The sequence below is a fragment of the Mesoplodon bidens genome (assembly GCF_964165515.1).
Source record: "Mesoplodon bidens genome assembly, chromosome: 18".
Taxonomy (NCBI): Eukaryota; Metazoa; Chordata; class Mammalia; order Artiodactyla; family Ziphiidae; genus Mesoplodon; species Mesoplodon bidens.
Genome location: NC_138175.1, coordinates 54328037 through 54354065, shown reverse-complemented (window position 1 = coordinate 54354065; position 26029 = coordinate 54328037). Strand labels below are relative to the sequence as shown.

The following is a 26029-nucleotide window of genomic DNA, read 5'->3' as shown; positions in this document are numbered from 1 at the left end:
GAATATTCCACCCAACCCTTGAACCAACTTCCACGGCAGAACAGGTAAGAGGGTGGAATCTGGAGAGGCTGTGTGACCTCAGGCACGTGAATAAACCTCTCTGTGCCTCAGTGTCTTCACCTGTAAAATGGATCCTATCAATAGTACCTTGACTGAGAGCAGAACCCAGGTCAGTGTGACCCCCAATCTCATATCCCTCACGGTGCCCTCTCTGTCCTAGCACCTCGAGAGCCCAGCCTGGGGTCAGGCAGCGGCCTCTGCCCCAAAACTGGAATTCTGGAAACACCTGGTCTGTGTTCACCTGTCCCCACCCCCACTGCCACCACCCGCATCTGTGCTGCTGCCGTCGCTTGCCTGGACTATGACAACGGCCTCCCTGTGTCTCACTGCTTCCACTGGGGCCCCCTGGACCCAATGCTCCACACAGTGGACAAGGGAATCTTTCTAAAGACAAACTGAACCAAGTTATTCCCTGGCTTAAATCCTCACTGGCCTCCTGCTGCACTCTGCATAAAACTCACCTCCTTATTGTGGCTCCTAAGACCTCGTGTGATCTGTCCCCTTCCAACCTCTCTGACTGCAGCTTCTACCACCCTCTCCCCCACTGTCTAGTCTCACTGATCTCCTTAATGTTCCCAACTTGCCAAGCTTGTTCCAGCCCCAGGGCCTTTACACATGCTATATTCCCTTTGTCTTGAACCATCCAAGTCTCAACTCAAATGTCACCTCTTCCGAGAACACTTTCCCGAGCACCTCAATCCCCTCCTCTGAAGAAAGCACCCTGATTCCCTACTACAGCCGGAGCTCCCTGAAGGCGTGGCCTTTGTTTCCATGACTGCCTTTATTCTAGCACCTAGACCAGAGTCGGTAACTGAACAGACACTCAGCAAAAGTTTGTTGAGTGAGAGAGAAAAAACTGGCATAAGCTGCTTAAAAATCCAGGGCCCTCCCTGCGCCCACCTGCCACCAGCCTTGCCCACCTGTTCCTTGGTCTGTGCTTTCTGCACGTAGTCCCGGCCAACTTTGATGCGGGGGGTGAGCAGGGCGCGGGAGAAATCTGTCACCCCCAGGCCCAGGAGGCGGCAGAGCTTCTGCGCAGCTGAGGGCGAGAGGCACCAAGATGTGATCAGCACTGGGAGGTGGGGACAGTGCAGAGTGGGGGAGGGGGAGAGGGTGCCACCCCCCACTGTTGGTGGAACACCAGCCTTTCCCGCTAGAGGCATTACGGGTCCTAAAGGTGTGTGCATTCTCCAGCCCAATAATTCTCCTCCTGGAACCCTAAGTTGGCAAAAATAATTCTGGATGTGGGCAAAAGCTGGACTAGGAGGATGTTCATCACAGCATTGTTTACAATGGAGAAAACCAGGAAGCAACCTGAATGTCCAACAGCTAGGGATTGGTTAGAGAGTCAGGGTGCATCCATTTGAACAAATGTTCTGCAGTCACTAAATATTATTATTATAAATAATAATTATTTATAACATTATTATTACTAATTAATAATATAAGCATTATAAATAATTATTTAATAAATTATTATTATTATAAATTATTACACGGTACACTTAAGATGTGTACATTTCATGATTTGTATGTTTCACTTCAAGTCCATGAAAGAACTGTAAACAAATATTGGACGCCAGTAAATGATATACAGGCTGAAGGGTCTATACCAATATCTGCGATTTTGAAATGCGCCAGGAAAGCAGATGCATGAACAGAGGATGGAAAGATACTCGATAAAGCAAGTGTAGTAAAATGTCAGTGGTAGAATCTTGGTAGTGGATCTGGGTGTTCGGTATAAAATTTTTTGAACTTTTCTGCATGTTGGAAAATGTCTCAATAAAATGCTAGGGGAAAACTCTTGGAATAAGAGTTCAGGGAGGTGGCCAAACCTAAAAAACATCTTTAAAAATTCATTGCTCGTCCCTATTTTTGTAGGAAAAAAAAATTGCCAAAATGTTAATAGCTGTTTTGGCAGAAGATGGAGGAAGGGCTGTGTGGGCAGGTGTATTTCTTCTTTCGCCTCTGAATTAAAATGATCATTAAGAAGCGTTTTTGAGCCTCTATCACTTGCGTCACAGGAAGATAGTTACTACAAATACTCAGCTCCAGCAAAAGAGAAAAACACTGAGGAGGAGACACATTAAAATGTCAACAGTGGTTATTTCTGAGAGGTGATGAGGATTTAAATCAATCTCTCTCTCTCTCTCTCCCTCCCTCTGATGCAATTGCAATTTCTAATTCTTCTACAGTGATTTTGCATTATATGGGAATATTTAAAAACTGAAAAAACAGCATGGAGTACTATGCTGCCAGTAATAGGGTGACTTAACAGGGTTCTAAGCCCTTGGTGTGTATTTTGCCAGCCGGTGGAGCCTGGGGGCTGCTTCTCCCATTAATGTTTGCAAATGCAGAAAATGAAATACAAGGGATTCCAAAGGAGATTAATTATACTGACATACAGTTCTCCTCACAGAACCCAGGTGAAGAAACCCCAGTAGAGTTCTAGTTAATAACCTTGAAAAGTTACCCCCATTGCATTAAGGGCGGGGGGGAAGCAGGTTTCAAAACAGTTTATAAGGTCTGACCCCAATTTTGTCAATCAAATGAATGAGTATGTATGGCACACCTGCTGGGTGTGTGAACCTGGCCCCCAGATGTCACAGGGATAGCTCAGATCAGTGACATCGTGAGAGATGCCCCTTCCTTCATATGTTCTGTGTTGTAGAGCTTTTGAAAATAGCCCATAGGGTTTCATAGTCAGGACAGAAAGCTCTTCCCATCTCGAGGGGAAGGCGGTGTAAAGCAAGATTCCATTTCCGTGATTTCCACATTGATACAGACGTAGAACAAAGCCCAGAGAGAAATGCCCCCCAAAATGTTAGCAGTAATTATGGGTAATTTCGCTGCCTTTATACTTCCCTGTCTTGCCATATTTTCTTCCCCATTCAGATTGTATTATTTTATAATAATAAAGAAGCAGAGCTATTTCCATTTTGACAAACAAAGGAGGATCAACTATACTTCTACTGAAAGGAAAAATTTAAAAATATATATATATGCAGAGCACAGAGGCCAGGAGGAGATACGCCCAGTGCTAATGGTGGTTTTCCGGGAGGGGCTGGGATGATGGAGGACCCTGCTGTCTGCACCCCCTTCCACCTTGGCACACTGCTGTTGTTCAAATTTTCAGCAGAGCTTACACTTTTTATAATCAAGAAAAGAGTGGACGGTGTTATTTTGGTAAAGATTCAGCAACGGGCAGGAAATCAGGGTGGTCCTGGGTGGGAGGCGGGTCTGGCTGGGGAGGGAGGATGCTCTGTACGTGGGTGGGTAGCAGGCCATGTGGTGGTACCTGTGTTGTCAGGCATGGAGGCTTGATCGGTGTTCCGTTCTCGCTTCAGGACAATGTTGCCAAACTGGAGAACGGCCGAGACCATCCGCAGCATGGCTAAGGGGCAGCAGAGACACAGATCAGCGAGGCTCAGGGTCCTGACATGTGGTCTGAACTAGCCCCTTAGAAATCTAGCTTAAACAAGGACCTACTGTATAGCACAGGGAACTATACTCAATATCTTGTAATAACCTATAATGGAAAAGAATCAGAAAAAGAATAGATATATGTATATATATGTATAACTGAATCACTTTGCTGTACACCTGAAACTAACACAACATTGCACATTAACTATACTTAAATTAAAAACTAAAATAATAAAAAAAAGAAATCTAGCTTAAAAACCTTATGTCAAATTATACCACCACCTGACACCAAGCAGGTCTTAAATACATGAATGGATAAGTGAATTCTGTATTTTATTTTATTTTTTGGCCACACTGTGTGGCATGAGAGATCTCAGTTCCCAGACCAGGGATTGAACCCGCACCCCCTGCAGTGGAAGAGCGGAGTTGTAACCACTGGACCTCCAGGGAAGTCCCTGAATTCTGTATTTTATATTCAAAGTTTGCTTTATCGCCATGTGGTGTCTGCTCATGTCCATTTTATAGAGCAATGCATAGAAGATTTAAAAGGACTTAGAGAAATGAATGAAGATCTTTAGCAATATGGAAAGATTTCTAAAATATCGAGTAAAAAATTCGAGGTGCAGAATGGTATATATGGCAACCACTATCTGTGCAAAAAAAAAAGGCAGAAAGTGTCAAGGTCAGTCAATTTGCCTTATTCTTGGTAATTATGTTCTACAGGGTCATCTGAAACACTGAATTATCAAATGTGAACAAATGCTCCTATGGGGGAATACGGGTTTGGTTCCTGGGAGGCTCTGGTCACATTTTCATCAACTGATCAATGCATCACCTTGGTTTATGTGTGTTTCTGTTTAAAGATACCTTATCTGATGGGAATGTAAACTGGTGCTTCACTACCTAAAACAATATGGAGGTTCCTCAAAAAACTAAAAATAGAATTGCAGCAATCCCACTCCTGGGCATATACCCAGACAAAATTCTAATTTGAAAAGATACAAGCACCCCTATGTTCACAGCAGCACTATTTACAACAGCCAAGACATGGAAGCAACCTAAATGTCCATTGACAGATGACTGGATAAAGAAAATGTGGTACATATATACAATGGAATACTACTCAGCCATAAAAAAGAATGAAATAATGCCATTTGCAGCAACATGGATGGACCTAGAGGTTATCATACTAAGCGAAGTAGGTCAGAAAGAGAAAGACCAATATCATATGATATCACTTATATGTGGAATCTAAACTACGACACAAATGAGCATATCAATGAAATTGAAACAGACTCACAGACACGGAGAACAGACTTGTGGTTGCCAAGGGGTAGGGGGGTAGGCGAGGGAAGGAGTGGGAGTTTGGGATTAGCAGATGCAAACTAGTGTATATAGGATGGATAAACAACAAGGTCCTACTGTAGAGCACAGGGAACACTCTTCAATATCCTGTGATAAACCATGATGGAAAGGAATATGAAGAAGAATACACACACACACACACACACACACACACACACATATATAACCGAGTCACTTTGGTATACAGCAGAAATTAACACAACATTGTAAATCAACTATACTTCAATAAAATTTTTTTAAAAGACATCTTATCTGATATATAGCATTGATTCACATTGAACTCACAACCAACATTCACTATAACTGGAGTCTGAAGGAAGCTCTTCTCACACACGTATTTTCTCTGTAAAGCACATCACAGCCTTCCTGCTCTTAGGGACACCGGACAGCATTAAGTACTACATTTAGGGGACATTTCAGACAGTGAAATCACCAACCAAAAAGCACCCCAAACGTGAAAAGCGTGGCACTCAACAGACTGTAGAAAGGACAGTGGTTTACAGTATGGGCTGGAACAAGAAGGCAGAATGTCACCCCGTGAGACTTCAGTTGGGTGCACACTGGGCAACTCAAAACTTTCACTCCTCTATGAATGACCGCAATGACCACGAAAGCACCAGGATTGCTGGTTTGGGGGTTACGAATAAATGTCGTGTGTAGGTGAATTCTCCAACTCAGACACCGTAAAAGAAGATCGATTGTATTAATATTTGCACGTCTGCGCAAAGCGGCTAGAAATCTCGCCGTGAGTGGGCAATGCTGCCCCCTAGAGGACGTCTCGGGAACGTGCAGGGGTTGGTTAGCACAGGGACGGGGGCCACCCTGGCAACGTTTCTGGATGCCACAGAGACTGGGCAGGTGGGGACCAGAGGAGATGCCCTTCTGTATCACAAAGAGTTGCCCACATTCCGTTTGACTGCGAAACTTCCCAGTGGACATTCACGTCTGTGAAATCATGGTTTGGAATGCACTGAGACTAATCCCAGCTGTTTTATGTATACACACAAAAGTGTTTTGTGCTTGGTTTTAATACACAGTGCATTTTCCAGGTGGGTAGTCACTGAGGAATCCGAGGGAGGGCTGGTCTTGGTTTTGTTCAGAACTTTATCAAGATTTGGTCATCGTGTCAAAGCCTCCTTGTCTCCACCTGCAAAGCTGCCCTCGGCTTGGAGTGGACCCTATAACACGCCTACATCAGGCTGGGCTTGTGTCTGCTGCTTTCGTGGTGATGCTTCAGACCAGCGCCAACACCCAGCTACCTCATCCACGTTCCTCCTAGAATAGTCTTCACGATTTACGGATTGAAAAGGACACTGACCTATTTTCACTTACTCCGTGCCAGGTCCTGTTCCAAACGCTCACAAATGACCTCATGTCACCTTTGGAACAACTCACTGAGCCAAATCCTGCAATAGCATCTTGCGATGGGAAACAGTAAAACCCCCATTTGATAGACAGGGAAACCGAGGCACATCCGGGTAATCAACTTACCCAAGATCATCCAGCTCCTAAGCGGCATGGCTGAGACACCCCCGGCGGTCTGACCCTGGGGTCCGTATTCTTAACAGCCGTGCAGCCCTTTTCGTCCAACTTTTAGCATAAAATTCGCATGTTCGTACGAACGTAGAGCACACACACAGAAGAGCACACAGATCACCTCCATCCAGCTCGGTGAGATTTTACAAAATGAACACACCAGTGGGCCAGCCCCTCAGAAGCCCCCTTCCGGCCACTCACTGAACTCGGACAGATTTCACACTCACAGGATTGCAAGGAAGAAGCCTGGTTCAAAAGTGCACGGACTGTATGGGTCTGTTTGTTCCAAATTCAAGAGCGGGCGAAACAACTCCATGTTGTTAGATGCCAACATAATGGTGATGGGGGTTGCGGTGAGGGGAAGGGGTTTCGAGGTGCTGGTGATATGGGGTGTCACTTGCAGAAATTCCCCTGAGCTGGGTGCTTTGGCGCCGCGCTCATTTTCTGGTGTCTACGCTACTACGCGTAAGCTTCTGCACAAAGTTTACTTAGGAAAAGGGAGTGGCGGAAGGTGGAGGGGGAGCCCTTCTGGGAGACCCATGCCAAAAATGCGTAACCCGAATCTAATCACGAGGAAACACACGCACGTTGACAAAACAACTGGTCTGTAATCTCCCCAAGTGTCAAGGTCACGAACGATAAAGACTCAGGACCGGTTCCAGATGGATGGAGAGTAAAGTGTGATGACTAGATGCAACGTGTGTGATCCTGGACTGGGGAAGTGTGTGTGTGTGTGTGTGTGTGTGTGTGTGTGTGTTTAACTTAAAAAAATTTTTTTTTGCTATGAAGGACATTATTGGGACAGTTGGCATAAGGTCTGTGGATTAGATAATAGTACTAATAGTGCCAATGTTAATTTCCTAATGATGATACTGTACTGTGTTTGTGTCATAGAATGTTCGTAGGAAATAAGCACAGGCAGATTCGGGGGGGTGGGCAGTAAGATGAGTAATGCCCCCTCTCCGCAAAATGTCCACGGCCTGAATCCTGTGAATGTTACCTTGCAGGGAAAAATAGACTTTACCGATGTGATGAAATTAAGGATCTTAAAACGGGAGATTAATCTTGCATTATCCAGGTGGGTCCGAAACGTAATCATAAGCGTCCTTATAAGAGGGAGGCAGAGGGGGAAGGCCACATGAGCAGAGGTTAGAGTGATGCATTTTGGGATTTTTTTCAATTTTTTTGGCCGCGTCGCGTACCTTTCGGGATCTTAGTTCCCCAACCAGGGATCGAACCCAGGCCCTGGCAGTGAAAGCGCAGAGTCCTAACCACTGGACCTCCAGGGGAGTCCCTAGAGTGATGCATTTTGAAGACGGAGAAAAGGGCCATGAGCTAAGGCATACGGGTGGCCTCTGGAAGCTGAAAAAGGCAAGGTAACGAATTCTTCCCGGAGCCTCCAGAAGGGACCAGCTCTGCTGACACCCTGACTTTAACCAGACTGATTTTTGACTTCTGACCTCCAGAACTGTGAAGGAATAAATGTGTGTTGTCATAAGCCACTACATTTGTGGTCATTTGTGACAGTGGTCATCGGAAATACAAAGGGTGAACACCCTGGGCTACACCCCTATTCTCGAACAGCTCAGAACAAGTAATTAGAAAGACAGACAAGGATAAAGCAGATGTGGCAAGATGGTAACGCTTGAGGAATCTGGGAGAAGGTATGCAGCGATTTTGTGTACCCTCGGAACTTTTCTGTAGATCTGAAATTATTCAAAATAAAGGGGTTAGGGACTTCCCTGGTGGTCCAGTGGTTGAGACTCGGGCTCCTAATGCAGGGGGCCCAGGTTCAACCCCTGGTCAGGGAACTGGATCCCACATGCTGCAACTAAGAGTTTGCATGCCGCAACTAAAGATTCCCCATGCCACAACTAAAAGATCCTGCATGCCACAACTAAAAAGATCTCACATGCTGCAACGAAGATCCCGCGTGCCACAACTAAGACCCAGCACAGCCAAATAAATATTTTTTTTTAAAAAAGAGGTTAAAAAAATCCCTGAAAACAGGAGGGGGGTGGTGTTGGTCACTGGCCTGACAGCTTCAAGAAGCCTTACTCTGAAGGACACATAAGAAACAGCTAACAGAGGTGGCCTCCTGGGAGCCCGGGACACTGGAATGATCATAGACTTTTAGTTCTTTTTGAATTTCATACCCTTTGAAATGTAGTCCAAAAAAAAGACCACTGCTGAAAAAGACTCAGTTTCGGAATTAGACAGTGAAATTGCAGTGATGATTCACACCACCTTGTGACTATATTACAAATACTGAACTGTATACTTGACAATGGCGAATTTTACAGTCCATGAATTCTAGTCCCCCAGAGAAAAAAAGGTTTTGGTATAGTTTTCGGGGCACGCCGGGGTGTGCAACAAATCTGAATTTTTCTTCTCCATCTCCATCAGGATCGTAACTCCTTGTGGAAAGTATCTCTTCCTTAGTCACCTTCTAACTGTATCCTCTGCATACAGTAAGCACTCCATAAATGTGTTCATGAATGAACTTCAGCTTGCCACTTTGGGGGGAAGAATTCCTTCCACAGTCCCCACTACTTTGGGGATTCAATCTTATCCCTTATCAAGGTCTTTGGCACCCTGTCCCCAATCCTCCCACCTGCTCCAGCCCCGGGTCCCCTCAGTTACTCCAACCAGCCAGGCCAACCTCTTTCATCCCCGCCAACACCTGACACTCTCTCTTGCCCCCAGGCTTTTGCCCTGGGAGTTCCCTCCCCATAGAGGCGGTCCAGGACCACCTACACCTGCTTAATTCCTGCCTGACCATCAGGGCTCAGCCAAGCGCCGCCTCCTCCAGGGGCTGCCCCGCCCCTTCCGAGACCCCACCCCCCACCCCCGTGACCCACAGTCACTGCTCCATGCACCTTCCAGCCACCACTCTTCCAGGGGATCAACTTTAATCCACTTGTGTGATTTGATGCTCCCTGGGTCTCAGCGCTCCAGGGGGCAGGGGCTTGTTCTGTCTTGGTCACGGTTCATTTCTCCCAGCGTCTGCAGGGGTCTGGCCCGCAGACTCCATCATGTGTTGAATGAACCCATATACGAATGAACAAATGGCCAAGAGTTAACTAGTGGGGGGTGCATTACTGAGGCGTGACCTGGGGCAAGCCAGTGGCCTCCTGGGCCTGGGTTTCCCCTGCTGGGCAGTGGGAGGGGCTGGGCGGGAGGTCAGGGGGCTGGGGTGTCGGGAACAGCCCTGAGTCCCAGAAACGCTGGGAGGTTTTGCGGCAGGGCAGCGAGGCACCTCCCAAAAGATAAATAAATGAGCACATTTCCTGATAGACTCACAAGGGCATCATCACCCCTAACAAACTGGATGATTATTCATCCTTAACATCAGCTCAGACCTGACCCAGACTCGAGTTCCCCCGGTGGCCTTTAAAATGGCCTATTATGGTTGGCTTCGGAACCTGCGTGGGTTCCAAGCACCCGGTGAACCTGACGCCTGAGGGGCTGGCAGTCAGCTCTGGCTGGTGACTTCAACCCAGCAAGCCCCGACCTGCGTGGGTGGAGGCGTGGGGCTGGAGAGGCTACGACGGCCTCACGTGAGCAGGCGCTCACCTCCCTGCGTGCTAGGCTGCCTGCTCCACCTCCCTGGTGGCATTTACGGCGCCAACGTGGATGGAAAGTGAGGAGGGGGGTGGAGGTCCTGCTTCCACTGGCCCCGAACGCTCTCTGCCCTGGGCTTCCCATGGGCGACCCAGAGGCGCCCACCTGCCTCTCTGGAAATGGATCACAGGCTGACTTTGGAGTCAGACCCGGGTTCCACCACCACCTCATCAAAGGCAGTGAGTCCTATAGGGCAGACACCCCACCTCCCTGGACCTCTGTGTCCTTTTTCTTTTTGGCCGCGCCATGAGGCTTGTGGGAGCTTAGTTTCCCAACCAGGGATCAAACCCAGGGCCATCCCTAACCTACGAGTCCTAACCACTGGACCTCCAGGGAACTCCCCATCTCTGTCTCCTCTTTCTTCCAAAGGAGAGTCTAGAAAAAAGGTGACCGGCTGGCTCCACTCCTTAGAAGTGAGACACAAAATCACACTGTTATGAGACCCCATCCACCTGCCACACCAGCAAAAGCAAAAAAGCTGACAACAGTGGGTGCTGGCAACCACGTCGTCGGGGGAACAGGTGCTCCAGAGACAGGGTGGAAGAAACTGGAAACTAGCGCCACCTTCTGGACAGCGGTGAGGTCGATTCAGTACAATTTAAAAAAACAGAGTGGGGTTGGGGCAAGGGAAAGGGGCTGGGGGTTAAGAGCTGAAAGCCAAGAAGTCATGAGCCCGTAACTGCTGGATCTGGTGCCAGGTTCCTGGGGGAGGGGTGGGGGGTTCACGACCCTCTGCTCTCTACTTGCATACCTGTTTGAAAGGTTCCATAAGAAAAAGGTAAAAAGCAAAATTATTCAGCAGTAAAAAGGAAGGAAGCACGGATACATACGACCACATGGATGAAACTTCAAACCATCATGCCGAGGGAAGGAAGCCAGCCACAAAGGATATATTGTATGAGTCCATCTATATGAAAGGTCCCGGATAAGAAAATCCATAGACACAGGAAGCAGATCTGTGGTTGCCAGGGGCTGGCATTGGAAAACCGGCAGACGACCGCAAAGGGGCGCAAGTTATTTTCTTGGGTCACTGAAAATGTTCTAAAATTGATTGTGAGGATGGCTGCACAGCTCTGAAGGTACTAAAAGCCACTGGCTTGTATTTGGCCACGCCACACGGCCTGCGGGATCTTAGTTCCCCGACCAGGGATCGAACCTGGGCCCTTGGCAGTGAAAGTGCGGAGTCCTAACCACTGGACCGCCAGGGAATTCCCTGACATATACTTTAAATAGGTAAATGTTTTGGTATGTGAATGATATCTCCATAAAGCTGTTAAATTTCCGTTAAAGCTGGATAAAACCAAAAATTGCACCTCTCCTTGGACTCAGCATTTTGTGGCTTAAGAACTGATCCTGCAGTTCTGTTCACCCATGAGCACCAAGATCTACTTATAAGGATATTCTTGGCACTTGTTGATTCCAACGGCAATAGGATGCAGTCACCCGAAGGGTGTGTCTGCAAGGGACTGACAGGCTACAAGAATCACAGTTCATCTAAACAGTGAAACCTTCTGCAACCACAAAAAAACCTGAAATTCACCTATACCTACAAAACCAGAATAACTGTCAAAACATGCTGTTTGGTGGGAAAAGTAGGGGACAAAGCACATGCTAGCATGGGGGCGATGGGCTGAGTGCTTTACCCCAGTGCCGCCCAGGACCCAGGCCAGGGTGTGGGGCCTGATATGCCAGGTGTTTGCATTGTTATTTGGTGCCTCTGAGCCGGTCCTGGGAGGGAGGTCAGGGAGGTGAGGCCCATCTGGGTCAACCACTACGCAGGAATTTTTAAATCAGGAGAGAAATACAGTAACGTTTTTTTTTGGCGGGGGGGGGCGGGCGGCATGCAGGATCTCAGTTCTCCCACCAGAGATTGAACCCATGCCCCCTGCAGTGGAAGCGCAGAGTCTTAACCACTGGACCGCCAGGGAAGTCCCAGAAATACGGTAACAGTTTGATCAACATTACAGCTGAACATCAGCCCTGGGGCTGGAGAATAATGTGTGTCTTTTCTTACATGTCTGAAATATTTCTGGCAGGAGATGCAGGAAGCTTAACAGTGGAAAACTGGGCTCAGAGGGGCCTGGGGCGACTCAGTTTTCACATGATGACCTTTGATCATATTCAGATTATGTCACTACATGCCGACCGGTGCTGCAAAATTTTTGTTTCGGGACTGGAAAAACCGGAGCTGCTACCCACGCCCACCACACGGCAGGAGGCTTACTTGAGGTGACCTGTGTCAGGAGGGCAGGTGGTACCTGAGGGGCTCAGGCCCCCACTGTGGCCTCCATCTGAATTTGTTTGTCAGCTGCCCAGGGAGGAGCAGGGCAGTTACGCAACCCGTGGTTGGGAAATCTAGCAGGGAGGCCTGGGTCCCTGTGTCAATATGCCTGAGGACGCTGGCCTGTTCGCTGCCTGGGTGGACAGCCAACCTGGCACTGGGTCTCCAGCCCTCCCCATTGGCCCTGGAGCCCATAGTGGCTCCCGAGGCCTTCCACAGCCCTGGAGACCAGAGGAGAATGAGACCCAGCCCCGGCCCCGCTCAGAACTGGAAATCAGGGTCTCCACGGGACTGGTGAAAGGAATCACAATTCATCCAGACAATGAAATGCCAGGTAGCCAGAAAAAAGACTGAGGTTTCCCCTCTATGTGCGTGTAATGGGTTGAATCGTGTCCCCCTCCTCCCTCCAAAAATACATTAAAATCATAATGCCTGGGACCTCTCAGAATGTGACCTGATATGGGTATTGGGTTGTTGCAGCTGTAATTATTTAACTTAAGATGAGATCACACAAGAGTGCGGTGGCCCCTAATCTGAAATGACGGGTGTCCCATAAAAGGGCAGATTTGCATACAGATGCTTGGGCAAGGAGGCGGGCACACCCCATGAAGCCGAAGGCAGAGATCAGGTGATGTTTCTAACAAGGAAACGACCAGAAGTTATGGGAGGGGAAGGGAACAGAGTCTCCCAGGACCAACCAACCCCACCAACACCTTGATCTCAGACTTCTGGCCTCCAGACCTGGGAGATGATCAATTCACTTGTTTAAGGCACTCGGTTTATGGTGCTTTGTGATGGCAGCCCTGGCAAACGAATACAGTACTGCAACGGAACTACTGTCAAAATGTACTGTTTGGTGAGAAAGGTGGGGGGCAAAGCAGCAGAACACGGATAATGAGCTGAGTATTTCATCCCAGTGACCCCAAGCCCAGAACAACCAAGGAAGACCCTGGGCCAGGGGCAGGGTCTTCCCTGCACCCTTGCTTCAGCCTCCTCCTGCCCTCCAGTCCATCCTCCACACGGCCCAGAGCTGCTCCTCCACGGCTCCCAGCCCTCCCACGGCTCCCCAGTGCCCTCAGGACAAATCCCAGCCCCTCAGGCTGGCATTTGAGACCCCACCTGCCTCTGTGGCTCCATCTCCCCACTCCCCTGGGTCACCCACTAATTGAATCCATTTGAGAAGTTTCAATTCCTCAAACATGCCACGCCTTTCCTGCCTCAGGGCTTTTGCACACGCTGTTTCCCCCTGCCTAGACCGCTCCTCCCAGATAGCACCAAGGCTCACACCTTTGGCTCTCCAGGCCTTTCCGCAAACATCACCATCTCAGTGTGTCCTTCCCGATCCCCTATTTAAAGCTTCCTCCTTCCTCCGTTCCCTGTTTTAGTTTTCAACCCAAGCAATGAATGGCCAGGTGTCCACCCCCATCCTTCATGGGGGGGCTCTGGGCTCATGGCTCACTCACAGGTGATTTCCTCGTGGGTGAATCCCAGGACCCGCAGGGACTCCAGTGTCTCCTGGAAGAGCTCGCGCTCCTGGCCCGGAGAGGATGATGGCCCGTTGGTCAGGAAGCGGTAGTGGGAGAACGGCTCCAGGAGGAGGTCGGCTGTAGGAATAACGGGCGGAGGCCAAGGTCAAGAATGAGCTGTAGAGTCAGACTCAAGTCCCGGCTTCCTCAGTAGCCACCCCAGGAAGAGCATCACTTCCCCACTAGGAACCTCGGTCTCCTCCTCTGTCAAACGAGTGGGGATCCATTCTTCAAGGGTTTGGTGGGAAGGGCCGGGCGTGAAGTGGGTACTTAGCACATACTAGACCTTTCCTCTTCCCTCCTTCCATAATGATTCGCAAGTCGCAGAGTTGCCCAGAGAAGGCAGGAGCCGCCCACTGGCAGAAGCAACAGGGCTGCGGGTGCCTGAGTTAGCAGAAGCCATGGGACAGGAGGGGTCGGTGGCAGAGGGTTCGGAAGCCACCGTGAGCAGGAGGCTGGGTGCGGAGGGGCCAGGAGGCGGCCCAAGCTACGGGGTGGAAGAAGCCAGAATGACAGGGAGCCACAGGGCAGCGGGGCCACTGTAGAGGAGACAGCCTTGGGGCGTTTCCACAGCCAGAGGGCTGGAGGAGCGCAGAGCAGGAGACAGAAGGAGTCTCAGGCAGGAGCCATGAAGCAGCAGGAACCTACAAGCCACGCAAACCACAATCTTCAGGAACCACGAGATGGCAAAGCTGGAGTTGTTACAGCACCCGCTGGAGTAAGCAGAGCCCCGGAGTTTCAGGAGAGAAGTGAGTGTGGGCAGGAGACACGTGGCCACGTAGCTGGCATGAGCAAGACCCGGGAGACAGCGGGAACCAGAGGGCAGCAGAGTCTGGGGGTGGCAGGAGTCGAGAGGCGGCAGAAACCAGGAGCGGTGGGATCCGGGAGGCGAGAGAATCCACCACCCAGCAGGAGCCTGACACAAAGCAGGTGCTTGACAAAGGTTAGTGCCTCCCATGTCCTCCGCCCCAGGGGGTCCACACGCGGCTACCACCCAGACCCCGGGGAGGGGTGGGGAGCCATTGGACACTAACCCTTGAGCTGCTCCCCGGCGCCTCCCAGCAGCTGGTAGAAGATGTGGAAGCTGCATTCGTCCTTGGCCTGGCGGATGGCCCTCGACTTCTCCAGCAGGTCTGGGTGGGGGGTGAGTCAAGGTGCTGCATGGAGAGGACGCCCCTGCTATCCCGCGGAGCAGTGGAGTCACTCATAGCCCCGGCCGGCGACCTGGTCGCTAACTGGACCAGTGGCTTTGGACATGTGTCACTTAAGCCTCAAGCCTTAGTTTCCTCATCTGTGCAAGGGGCCCGATACTAATACCCGTCCATGAGTCTATGAGGTGCTGTCGGGGTAAATGAGTTATTATGTGTCAAACACTGGAGCTGTGCCTGGTTTTTCGTTACCAAGGATAAGAATACCTCCTGCTGTCATGACCCTCTCAGCCTCAGTTTCCCCGTATGACTACTGGGGCTCTCAGCTTCTCCCTCTGGGAAAGCCACATGGCACGTTTACATACTGAAAATTGGTGAGACGCCTTAAAGGAAAATAAACACCTGATAATTGGTGTAGCCGTCTGTGTCCTACACTCATGGACCACCGAGCACATATTTTGCACAACTGCCATAATGCAGGACCTGCCTTGGGGAGCCTCGTCCAAGATGGACTGCAAACCATTGACCCAAAACCCTGGGGCGCTAACCTGCTCGGGTGAGACAGGGAGGACCCATGGGAGGAGGTCCCACAGGGCAAGGTGGGGTGAAGGGAGCATGCACGACCTGTGAGACTCTGGGTGATGACAGCCCCGAGCCTCATTTTCCTCTGCTGTGAAATGGGATGATAACAGCATCTGCCTCACACGGTTACAGAGACGAGGAACTGAGTTAACATATGGAGAGTTCTCAAGACACTGCCAGGCACGCAGTAAACCCTCAAGAAATGTTGGACATGCTGATGCTGGTGTGAGGGGTCAGACCAAGCCCGGGATCCATCTGTTTGACCCCGGGGGTGGCACCTGCCCCGCGAGCACCAATGACCACAGGCTGGTCATTGGCCCCAAGGCAGAGACAGCCAGGCAGGAGAGCCGTGCCTGGTGGGGGCAGCCCCAACTGGATGGGGAGTGTGGATGGGAGAAAGTTAGCGTTTGGAAGCACGCAGAGAAGATGCCGGGGCACGTGGAGGCCTGGGATGGCAGGATGGATGGGGCAGGGAGAGCCGTGAGCTCTAAGAAGTTGTGTGAGCAGGAACCGTGATGCAGAGGGGTGATGGGCCGCAGGAACTGTGAGGACCAGAAGCTGGTGGCAGAAGGGGACATGAGGCCTTGAGCCCAAGGAAGAAGTTACCAGGCGGCAGCAGAGTCCATGGGGCCCAGCTGCTTGACCGCGAGATCCCTGTTTCCTTGCTCCCTAAGCCCTCTTAGGAAAAACCTTCACCAACACACTGCTTCTCAACCCTCCCCCAGATTACCGGGTTGGGGGGGGGGCGTGGACAGTGAGCTTAGATACCGCGGGGATGGGGATATAATTTGTTATGAATATCAACCACATTGCAATGAATAATTATTAAAAATATTAACATTATAAGGACACTGCTAATTCAATCATTTCTAATAATGATAGCTCATTGTTTTTTTATTTTTTTTGACCGTGCCACACGGCTTGTGGGATCTCAGTTCCCCGACCAGGCAGGGATTGAACCCGGGCCCTCGGCAGTGAAAGCCCTGAGTCCTAACCACTGGACTGCCAGGGAATTCCCAGACAGCTCATGCTTGAGTGCTTACGATGTGGCAGGGGTCATGCTAAGAACCTGCCTCACTTCAGACCCTTCCAGGGTAGGTTCAATGATCCGTCCCCTTCCATAGAGGGGGAAAATGAAGCCCGGAGAGGTCAAATCACGTGCTCAAGAGCCTCAAAGTGTCAGAGCTGGGATTCGAACGCGGGTGGGTGTGATTTCTTCGCTCTGTTCTCTTAAGCTCTGCACTCCTGGAGCTTCTGGGTTTTATCTTTTAAATTCCTACCGAAAGGTTTGCACGGGAAAGGTTTGACACAGCTGGCCTGAGTCAGCCGGCTTGCAAGGCCCGCCTCTGGCTGGTGTCTGGGAATCTGGATTTCGGGAGGGTTCCCTGCCTTCCTTGGCTGATAGGAGGGGCTCCCTGCACCTAAACTGTTTGTGCAAAACAACATGGTTTCTTCTGAACACCCGCTTTCCTTTGGGGACTCTGGAATTTGGGTACGTGCCAGGGAGAGGGTGCCTATGTGATCAGCCCCCAGTAAAAACCCTGGGCGCGGAGTCACTGATGAGCGTGCCTGGTAGAAAACATTTCACACGTGTTGGCATATCTGGGAATTAAGCACGTCCCGCGTGCCTCCACGGGGCAAGGCTCTGGGAGCGGGCAGCGGGCGCTGCCCGCTCCCCCCACTCAGCCCCACACGCCTTCCCCTGTTGCTGCCTGCGCTCGCGACGTTCCTCTATGGTTAAGTCATAGCCGACCCCCCCCCACCTCCGGCCCCATAGCGAGGCTGGGCTAGCCTCCTAAACGCTCCGGGAGGCCCCGCCCTCCCCCCTTCGCGTGGAGATGCCGCCTCTGCCCCTTCCTGAGGTTCTAGGATCCTTCCCCTTCTGCAGAGGGGGAAACTGAGGCACAGTTTCTGAGCTGCAGGGAGCCAGGTTTCCCAGCGAGTGTGGACGCCTGTTTTCCGTACGCGGTGAGACCCCAAGAGCCACCCTCCTTGGCTGCCACCCCTCGTCCCCCCACCACGCACCCCTCCGGGCGGTGAGAGGATACAAGTCTCGATGTTGGCGCCCACGATGTACCCGGCAACGTCGAAGTTGATGCGGATGAATTTGCCCTGCGAGGGAAGCGGGTGGAGGGACTTAGCCAAGGATCCCGTGGGCCTAGGGAGCACCGCCAACCCACACTCACCCCTCCCAGAGCCAGGGCTGCCTCTTGCTTTCTCCCTCCACTGAACCCCACTCCAATCGTGAGGTTCCAGTTCGGGGGACGGTTCCCAGGGGAATTCAAGGTCCAGGCCCCTCTGACTTCTTTCCTCGGGACCCAGGTCCCCAGCTCCTTCATCCCTCAGCCCTAGGAGCCACGGGCCCCAGGCCCCTCCTCCTTCAACAGACCCACACATCCTGCCTCCCCTCCACCATCCTCCTAAACTCCCAGCTCCTGTTTCACTGACTCAGGCCCAGGCACCGCCCTCCCCCAGCACTCACAAATCGGGAGGAGTTGTCATTCTTTACTGTCTTGGCATTGCCAAAGGCCTCCAGGATGGGGTTCGCCTGAAGAAGCTGCCGCTCCAGCTCACCCTGCAGGGGCGCGGGGGATGACCCGTCAGTGGGGGGAGGGGGGTTGGCCCAGCTGTAAGGGGGGTGGGTCTGTGTCACAGCTGGCTGAGTGTCTGTGTGTGAGGGGCCTTTGTGTGTCTGGGTGTGTGCCCTCTTTCCCGCATCTGGGTCTTGCCCTTCAGTCTACTGTGAAGGGAACAAGGAAACATCTCCAGGATACATTGTTAGTGGAAACAAAACAAAACAAAAAGCAAGTTGCAGGAAAATACCTACAGTGTGATCCCATTAATAAAAAATAAATTGAGGGAAAAGCACACCACAAAACAGGACTCCTATTTCTATAAGGATAGACACATGTCTGTAAACATTTAGAGAAAGGTCTGCAAGGATACACACCAAACTGTCAACAGCATGACACTCCAAGGAAGGAGGACTGAGAGAAGGAAAGGGGAATTTCACTTTATCTGATTTTTGTTGCTGTTGTTGTTGTTACGGTGAATATGTACTCATGTATCACTTGTAGAATTAAAGAAAAATCTATACCATCTATGTAAAGTGCTTCAAACTGTTTGGCAGTTTGGTAGTTTCCTCCCCCAGTCAGGCTGATCCATGAGTAGGGATTTTTTATTTTTTTATTTTTTTAAGACAGGAACCTTTTTTTAAAATTGGGGTATAGTTGATTTATAATATTGTGTTAGTTTCAGGTATACAGCAAAATGCTATGGTTTACATATATATGTATATACCTATATTCTTTTTCCGATTCTTATCCATTATAGTTCATTACAAGATACTAAATATAGTTCCCTGTTCTATACAGTAAATCCTTGTTGTTTATCTTTTTTTTTTTTTTTTTTTTTTTCTGTATGCGGGCCTCTCACTGTTGTGGCCTCTCCCGTTGCGGAGCACAGGCTCCGGATGCGCAGGCTCAACGGCCATGGCTCACGGGCCCAACCGCTCCGCGGCATGTGGGATCTTCCCAGACCGGGGCACGAACCCGCGTCCCCTGCATCGGCAGGCGGACTCTCAACCACTGCGCCACCAGGGGAGCCCTGTTTATCTATTTTATATATGGTAATGTGCATCTATTCATCCCCTACTCCCAATTTATCCCTCCCCCCACCCCCATGGGTAGGGATCTTATTCTGAACTTCCCTACAGCCACCTCAGTGTCAGAGCCAGGAACATAGTAGGTGCTCAGTCAACAGCAATCCCCTTCCCCTCTTTCCTAGCCAGGCTCTCAAAGACACCAACTATTTCTTTAAATGCCCTGTGAGCCCTCAGACACTAGCCTGAGCTGGGTGTACACATTAAGCCTACCATAACTGTCAGTGTGGGTCTGTGGGTTGTGTGAACTCGTGGTGTCTGTGGGCTCTGTCTGCATATATTTAGCAGATCAACAATAAATGGTAGTTTTGGCCTCTGGGTTGTTTCACGATGGGATCTGTGGCCAGTCTGCACAGACACAGTAGGGCTAACAGAAACGGCTGTGTGGTTGGGGTCTGCACATGTGCGGTAGGACCACACTAAATGGCAGCATGGGCCCTAGGTGTGTGCATGCAGTAGGGCTGCCATAAGCAACAGTGGGGTGGGGAGGGCCTGTGTGCACACAGTAGGGTTGTGTGAAATGACAGTGTGGGGCTGGGCATGCACACAGCAGGACTATCATAAGTGGTAATGTGGCTTCCTGGCAGGGGTGACCATCAGTGCCTGAGGGGGCCCTGTCTGCCAGGAAGACTGTGGTTTGGGGTGACCCAGGTGGTATTAGGGGTGACAGGACTCGAGGTAATTCCCCACTACTCACATAAGACACGGTGCTGGTGGAGGCCTGAGGAAGTCACAGGACACGAGACACGGACCAGGACACGGACCAGGACACAGCACATGGAACGTGGACAGACACACAGGTGAACTGGTGGTCTCAGGTGGTGGGTGGGGTGAGGCAGAGAGACGAGGGGCTGGGGAAACTAGCCATGTGGAGTGGGGTGGCATCGGGGGGGTACCCACAGCACCTGGGGTTTGAATCCAGGCTGGCCTTTCCTGGGTGTGCGGCCCCGGACAACCAATTCACCCCAGCTGTGACTTTGGTTTCCTGTCTTTAACGCAGGAAGACCACACCCACCTCACTGGAGTGTTACAGTAATAGAAGCAAAGGGACCAGCACTATATAAATGCTCACTTATAGAGCAAACCTGGGCATTGCCGGAACCTAAACAGGCCTGACACATAGTGGATGCTCTGGAATGTTAGCACCTACTGTGGGCCAGGTGCTGTTCCAAGGGCCAATGAGGCCAAGGACTGGCCTTCACATTTTTGTGTCTACCCTGCCTCTGCTCCCAGCACTGTATCAGGCACACAGTAGGGACACAGGGGGGCATGGGCAGCCAGAAGAAGACCCACAACTGGGTCCCTCCATGAGGGAGGCAGGGAGTTAGTTATGGGGGGAAGCAGAACCTGAGATGGAGGGGGCCTTGCTGGTGGCAGGGTCCAGAGTATGTCCCAAGGCAGGTCACTTACCGGGACACCCGGCTCCTTCCTGCCCTTTGGTGATGATGCCACGTGGGCGAGGTACTGGATGACTTTCTTCGTGTTTTCTGTCTTCCCAGCCCCAGACTCCCCGCTAAGGGGGGGCACAAAGGGAAACAAAAAGGGTCAGCAATGTTCCGAGGTAAGCCCCGCCCATTCCAAGCAGAGCCACGCCCAGCCGGGACCCCACTTCCTCCAGAAAGTCCTTCAGGATTACTCACGTGCAGAGAATGGATTGATCCTCGCGATCTGTAGGGGACAGAGGGGGATGTGTCACCTGGGAGGATTTCTCCAGCGAGACACTGGCCACCCTCTTTTCACAATCCTTCCCAAGGGCTAAGGAAAAGCTTGGATTTTGACATGTGACCCTCCTGGATTCTAATACCTAACCCTAACTCAACCTCTTATTTGCTGTGTGACCCTGGGAAAGCAGCTACCCCTCTCTGAGCCTGTGTCCTCACCTGTAAAATGGAGACAACAAACTCCAACTGAACAGAATGTGATTCATTCAACAAACTTCAATTTGAGTCCCTACCATGTGCTGCCTTGTGCTGAGTGTGTGAAATTCAAAGACATGAGAGTGAGATCCTGGACCCCAGGCTCAGCCTCTAACAGAAAACAGGCCACAGAATCGTAGTTATGGTGACTGGTGGCCCATTGGTGGGTCATCTGCCCAACTTGAGGGCAGAGAGCACAGCTCAGTCCCCACCATCTCCTCCTGCGCTCACCCTGGGCTTGATACAACCCTTCAACAAATGCACACTGACCACCTACTAAGTGTCAGACACTGAGGGCAGTGGGAATTTGCAAGGTCCCTGTCCTCATGGAGCATCTGCTTGAGTGGGGGATAAAAGCACATAAACTAGGGGAGTTCCCTGGTGGCCTAGTGATTAGGACTCTGGGCTTTCACTCCCGTGGCCTGGGTTCACTCCCTGGTCTGGGAACTGAGATCCCCGCAAGCTGCACGTGGCCAGAAAAGAAAAGAATCTCGGAGATGAAAAATGGGGCTCAAAACAGCCCCTACCTCACAGGGCCATAGTCAGAACTCAGAGAGAATCTTCAAAAACAATTTTTTTTTAAATATACCAGCTAGTATATAATACAGTTTTGTGGCCTGTTTTGTATCCAGGGCTGAACCTGGGATCCAGAATCTTGCTCTCACGTCTTTGAATTTCACATGCTCAGCAAAAGGAGGAACATGGTAGGGGTTCAAATTGAAGTTTCTTGAATCACATTCTGTTCAGTTGGAGTTTATTGTCTCCATTTTACAGGTCAAGGAAACTGAAGCTTTGGGGGAATTCCTTGGTGGTCCAGTGGTTAGGACTCGGCACTTTCACTGCTGGGGCCCACGTTCAATCCCTGGTCGGGGAACTAAGATCCTGCAAAGCCTCATGGTGTGGCCCAAAAAAAGATAAAAAAGACACTGAGGCTCAGAGAGGGATAGCCACTTTCCCAGGGTTACACAGCAAGCAAGAGGCTGAGTCGGGGTCAGGTATTAGAATCCAGGAGGGTCACATGTCAAAACTCAACAGTGCCCAGCTCAGGAGGAGGACATGATACACAGTACGACCTACATGCAAGCAGCAGCTGGGGGCCTTGGGTTCGAATCCTACCTCAGCCACTGACCCACCAGTGGGATGGTGGGCAGTGACTGTGCTGCTCTATGCCTCAGTTTCCCCATCTGGCAACCAGGGATAACGAGCACACCTCCTTCATAGGGTGGCTGTGACGTTAAATGTGTTCATCCCTGAAAAGTGCTTGACCCAGAGTAGGCGCTCACTCTTATTTTCTTGAACATTTATTCCTAAGTTATATTAACTAGTATAAAAAATATGTAACAAATTAGATTATATAACCAAATAAAATGTTACCTCTGACTAAATACAAATTTATAATGTGACTATAAAAACATTATATATAAATATTTTTGAGTGCATAATGCAGGTATTTGCAGGTATTTTATATATATATATATGTATGTATGTATACATAATAAATACCTAATGAGTATAGTATGAATACTACATGGGAATTATGGAATTTTGCCAGAACTGATCGACATTGTCATGGGGGTGAGTGGCAGCCCCTCTGACGAACATCCTTGCGCAGTGCTCAGCCTGCCCAGCTGTACACAGCGACCCCACGCTGCCCATCGTCTAAGGGGCAGCCATTCACCCCTGACAATGTAGATCGTGTCAACAATATAAATGCTGAATGAATCAACAGTCTTAAGAATCACTGTTTCAAGAGGAATTTTGCAAGAGCTGGCAACAGTGAGGTCCCAAATGAGACTTGTTGAGGGAAGGGGCGAACAGAGAGACAGATGAAAAGGGGCCTGTCCAGTAGGACCCAGAGCCTTGCCCACTCAGCCTTCCACTTGTGTTACCTCCTGCCCCAAAAAGAAGCCTCACAGTGTCTGAAATCCTTGACCTGTCATCCGATCCTGACCCCCCAGCCCAGTCCCCACTGAAGAGGCACCTCCAGCAGCCCAAGCCCCACACTCACCCTGGAGCATGCTTCGGTAGGCCCCCTCAGTCACTGCGTACACGTGGGGCGGCACTTCGTGGCGCTTTTTGCCCCGGTACATCTCCACAATTGCCTCCGTATAGATGGGAAGCTGCTTGTACGGGTTGATGACCACACAGAAAAGGCCGGAGTAGGTCTGCAGTGGGCAAGAAGGAGAGGGCCTCAGCTAGCTGCCTGCCTGTGGCCCAGAGGGCAGCATGGGGCTGCCGTGTACAGCTGGGCAGGTTGTGCACTGCACAAGGACATCTGACAAAGGGGCTGCCATTCACACCATGACAATGTAGATTTGAACATTTGTTACAGTTTCAGGCTGATGGTTGAAAAGAAGCTTTCCAAATTGCACAAAGGTGCTGTACAGATGAGGATTCACACACAGAGAGAGAATGTAGGGTCTGTAGCCCTGTCACTGCTTGGACTCGCACATGCGTGAAAGGACCATGTGCAAGTTCATCTGTAGCATCATTTTTAAAACAGCGAAAGACTGGAGACAATCTGGATGCACAGTCATACCATGGATTCCTATGATGTTTCTGGTGTACCGTATACAGGTGGAGAACAATCTCCAAAACATTATCACGGAAAGGAGACAAGGTAAGAACTGTTTGCATTGAAAGGGGTGCAAGAAGAATATTTTTATGAATTTGCTTGAATACACACAAAATATTTCTGGAAGGGTGCTCCCAGTATCTGTAGCAACTGAAACACAAGAGCTTGTCTGCAGTTTCTGTTCATAACAGACTCACAGGACCTGCTTCCACAACCGTCTTGGTGGTTCCTTCTTATTGGAGGAAATGCTAAACAGGTTCTCAAGGTGAGTGAAAATAAAGATGTAATTTTTTTTTTTTGCATCCAAGTTCATGGACACCCTGAATCTGTCCACACAGCTGTTGGGCCTGAGTGCAGGACCCTGTAATGGTTTAAGAACTGTTCCAGCTCGGACAGAGCCTCGGGTAGACAAGATGCACTTAGGATGGATAGAGGCACTTAGACAGCTAGAGAGCTAACTGATCACCTAGCTAAACCAACCCAGAGAGCTAACGAGCTAAGTTAGCTGAACTAAGCTAGCTAATCCAGCAGAGAGTTAGCTGCTTAGGGGCTTAGCTAGTTAACTATGAAACCAGTTAGCTACTTAGCCAGCTAGTTAGCTACTTAGCTAGTTAAATGGCTAGCCAGTTACTTGTTGGTTGGTAGCAGAACTGCTTTAAGCTCTCAGATGGCTAGAGTTTCTCAAGCAGAGCGAGGGTGTGGCCACCACAGGCTGCCTGGTTCCCAGGTGCCAAGCTTTTAAGGATGGGAGGGTGGGTGGCCAGTCCGGAGCAGAACAACCGGTTTGCTGGGTGTCTGCCCTCCCTGCCAGCAGCTCCCAGGAGCTCTCGAGGGCAGGGCAGCCGGACCACATTCCCAGGGAGGGTATCTCATGGCTGCTGGCGCCCAGGCCCCCACTCCTGGCTGACAGAGGAGCCTCCCCAACCCGTGCCACTTCCCATCTCAGCCCCCTCCTGCCAATCATACTTTGTGGCCAGGGCGACACCCCAGATGGAACCTGAGCTGGCTGCCAAGGCCAGGGGGCAAAGGGCAGAGGCTGGTGTGCCTAGAGAGGGTCGGGGACACCTGAGTGGCCAGGGCACAGCTGCGGAAAACCTGGCTGGAAGGGTCTGGGGTGGCTGCTCCAGCCCTCGGGGCTCTGAAGGCAGACCCACCGGGTGCAACTCCCTGCCTCCCCCTCTCCTCAGCCCCGTGACTCTCCCCACAGTCTCGGTTTTCTCCCTGAGAAACCCTCCCCATCTCATTACAGAGGCTGTGGGGATTAAGGATGATAATGAATAAAAACCAGCCAGCCCAAGGCGGGGCCCCATAAAAGGCACTCCAGTCATGGGTCCCAAGACGCTCACGTTCCCATCCCACCTGAAAGCTAAGAGTTCAATCAGACTCGGACGCCACGTCATCCTGGGTTTTGAGCCCTGTGTGACTTAGCACGAGGGGCTCGCCCTCTCTGAGCCTCAGTTGCCAGTCCTGGTAAAATGGAGCTGTAACCCCCCCACAGTCTAGAAGGATTCTGAGAGTGGCACACCACCATGCATCTTCCAGTGCCTCACGGAGCAGAGAACATGGCCACTGTCCGGCAGATGGGTTCCCTTCCTGCCCTGAGCATCCCAGTGAAGGGACCGAGACCTTGAGCCACTCAAGGCCAAATAGCCTATTAGCGACAGAAACTGGGTTTCTAGAACCCCGGACAGCCCCCACTCCTTGCACTGGGAAGCGCTGTCTTCCCCATCACCAGTTGGCCAGTTAGTATTTATTAAGCAGGGCCCGAGGACGAACAAGGTGGAGCTTGAATCTTCTAGCTGCGTGGCCTGAGCAAGCACCTTAACTTTTCTGGGTCCCATTTTCTCATCACACAGGGACGGGAACCGTGCTTCCACAGAGGGCTGCTGGGAGCCATCCACAAGTTCCCATTGCAAGTACAGAGCTCAGCGTGGGCCCTGGAGCCCTGTGCATGCTATCTATCCATCTATCTATCTATCTATCTATCTATCTATTTATTTATTTACGCACGGCACGCGAGGATCTTACTTCTCCTACCAGGGATCAAACCTGCGCTGCCACTGCAGTCTTAACCACTGGACCTCCAGGGAGCTCCCTGTGTGTGTTTAATATGTTAGCTGTTAGCTACTCCTGGGCTAATGGCTTCTCCTCTCCAAGCCGTGGACAAAGGAGGTGATAACCCCTACCTCACAGCCTTATGTGGAGAGGGGGTCAACAGATCATGTTGGAAAGAAGTTTAGAACAGCTCCTGATGGAGGAAGCAGGCCCTCACTAATTGCTAATGATTATTGTTAAGACCCTATTTGCTTCCTGTCTGGGCTTCTGGAAT

General features: G+C 50.6%; 1 protein-coding gene across 4 annotated transcripts in view; it reads right to left on the bottom strand.

Moving 5' to 3' along the window:
* MYH14 (myosin heavy chain 14) overlaps positions 1–26029 on the bottom strand; it is a 90131-nt gene that overhangs the window by 56422 nt on the left and 7680 nt on the right. For 3 of the 4 annotated variants that reach the window (XM_081215721.1, XM_081215720.1, XM_081215722.1), the window contains exons 3-12: positions 23134–23290; positions 20850–20877; positions 20620–20722; positions 19907–19930; positions 18031–18123; positions 17597–17660; positions 14853–14951; positions 13756–13896; positions 3359–3454; positions 981–1099 (exon numbers count right to left, since the gene is read on the bottom strand). In XM_081215721.1, the coding sequence (XP_081071847.1) occupies positions 981–1099; positions 3359–3454; positions 13756–13896; positions 14853–14951; positions 17597–17660; positions 18031–18123; positions 19907–19930; positions 20620–20722; positions 20850–20877; positions 23134–23290 (924 nt within the window). The remainder of the gene's footprint in view (positions 1–980; positions 1100–3358; positions 3455–13755; positions 13897–14852; positions 14952–17596; positions 17661–18030; positions 18124–19906; positions 19931–20619; positions 20723–20849; positions 20878–23133; positions 23291–26029) is intronic. The other variant, XM_081215723.1, reaches the window with a different exon arrangement.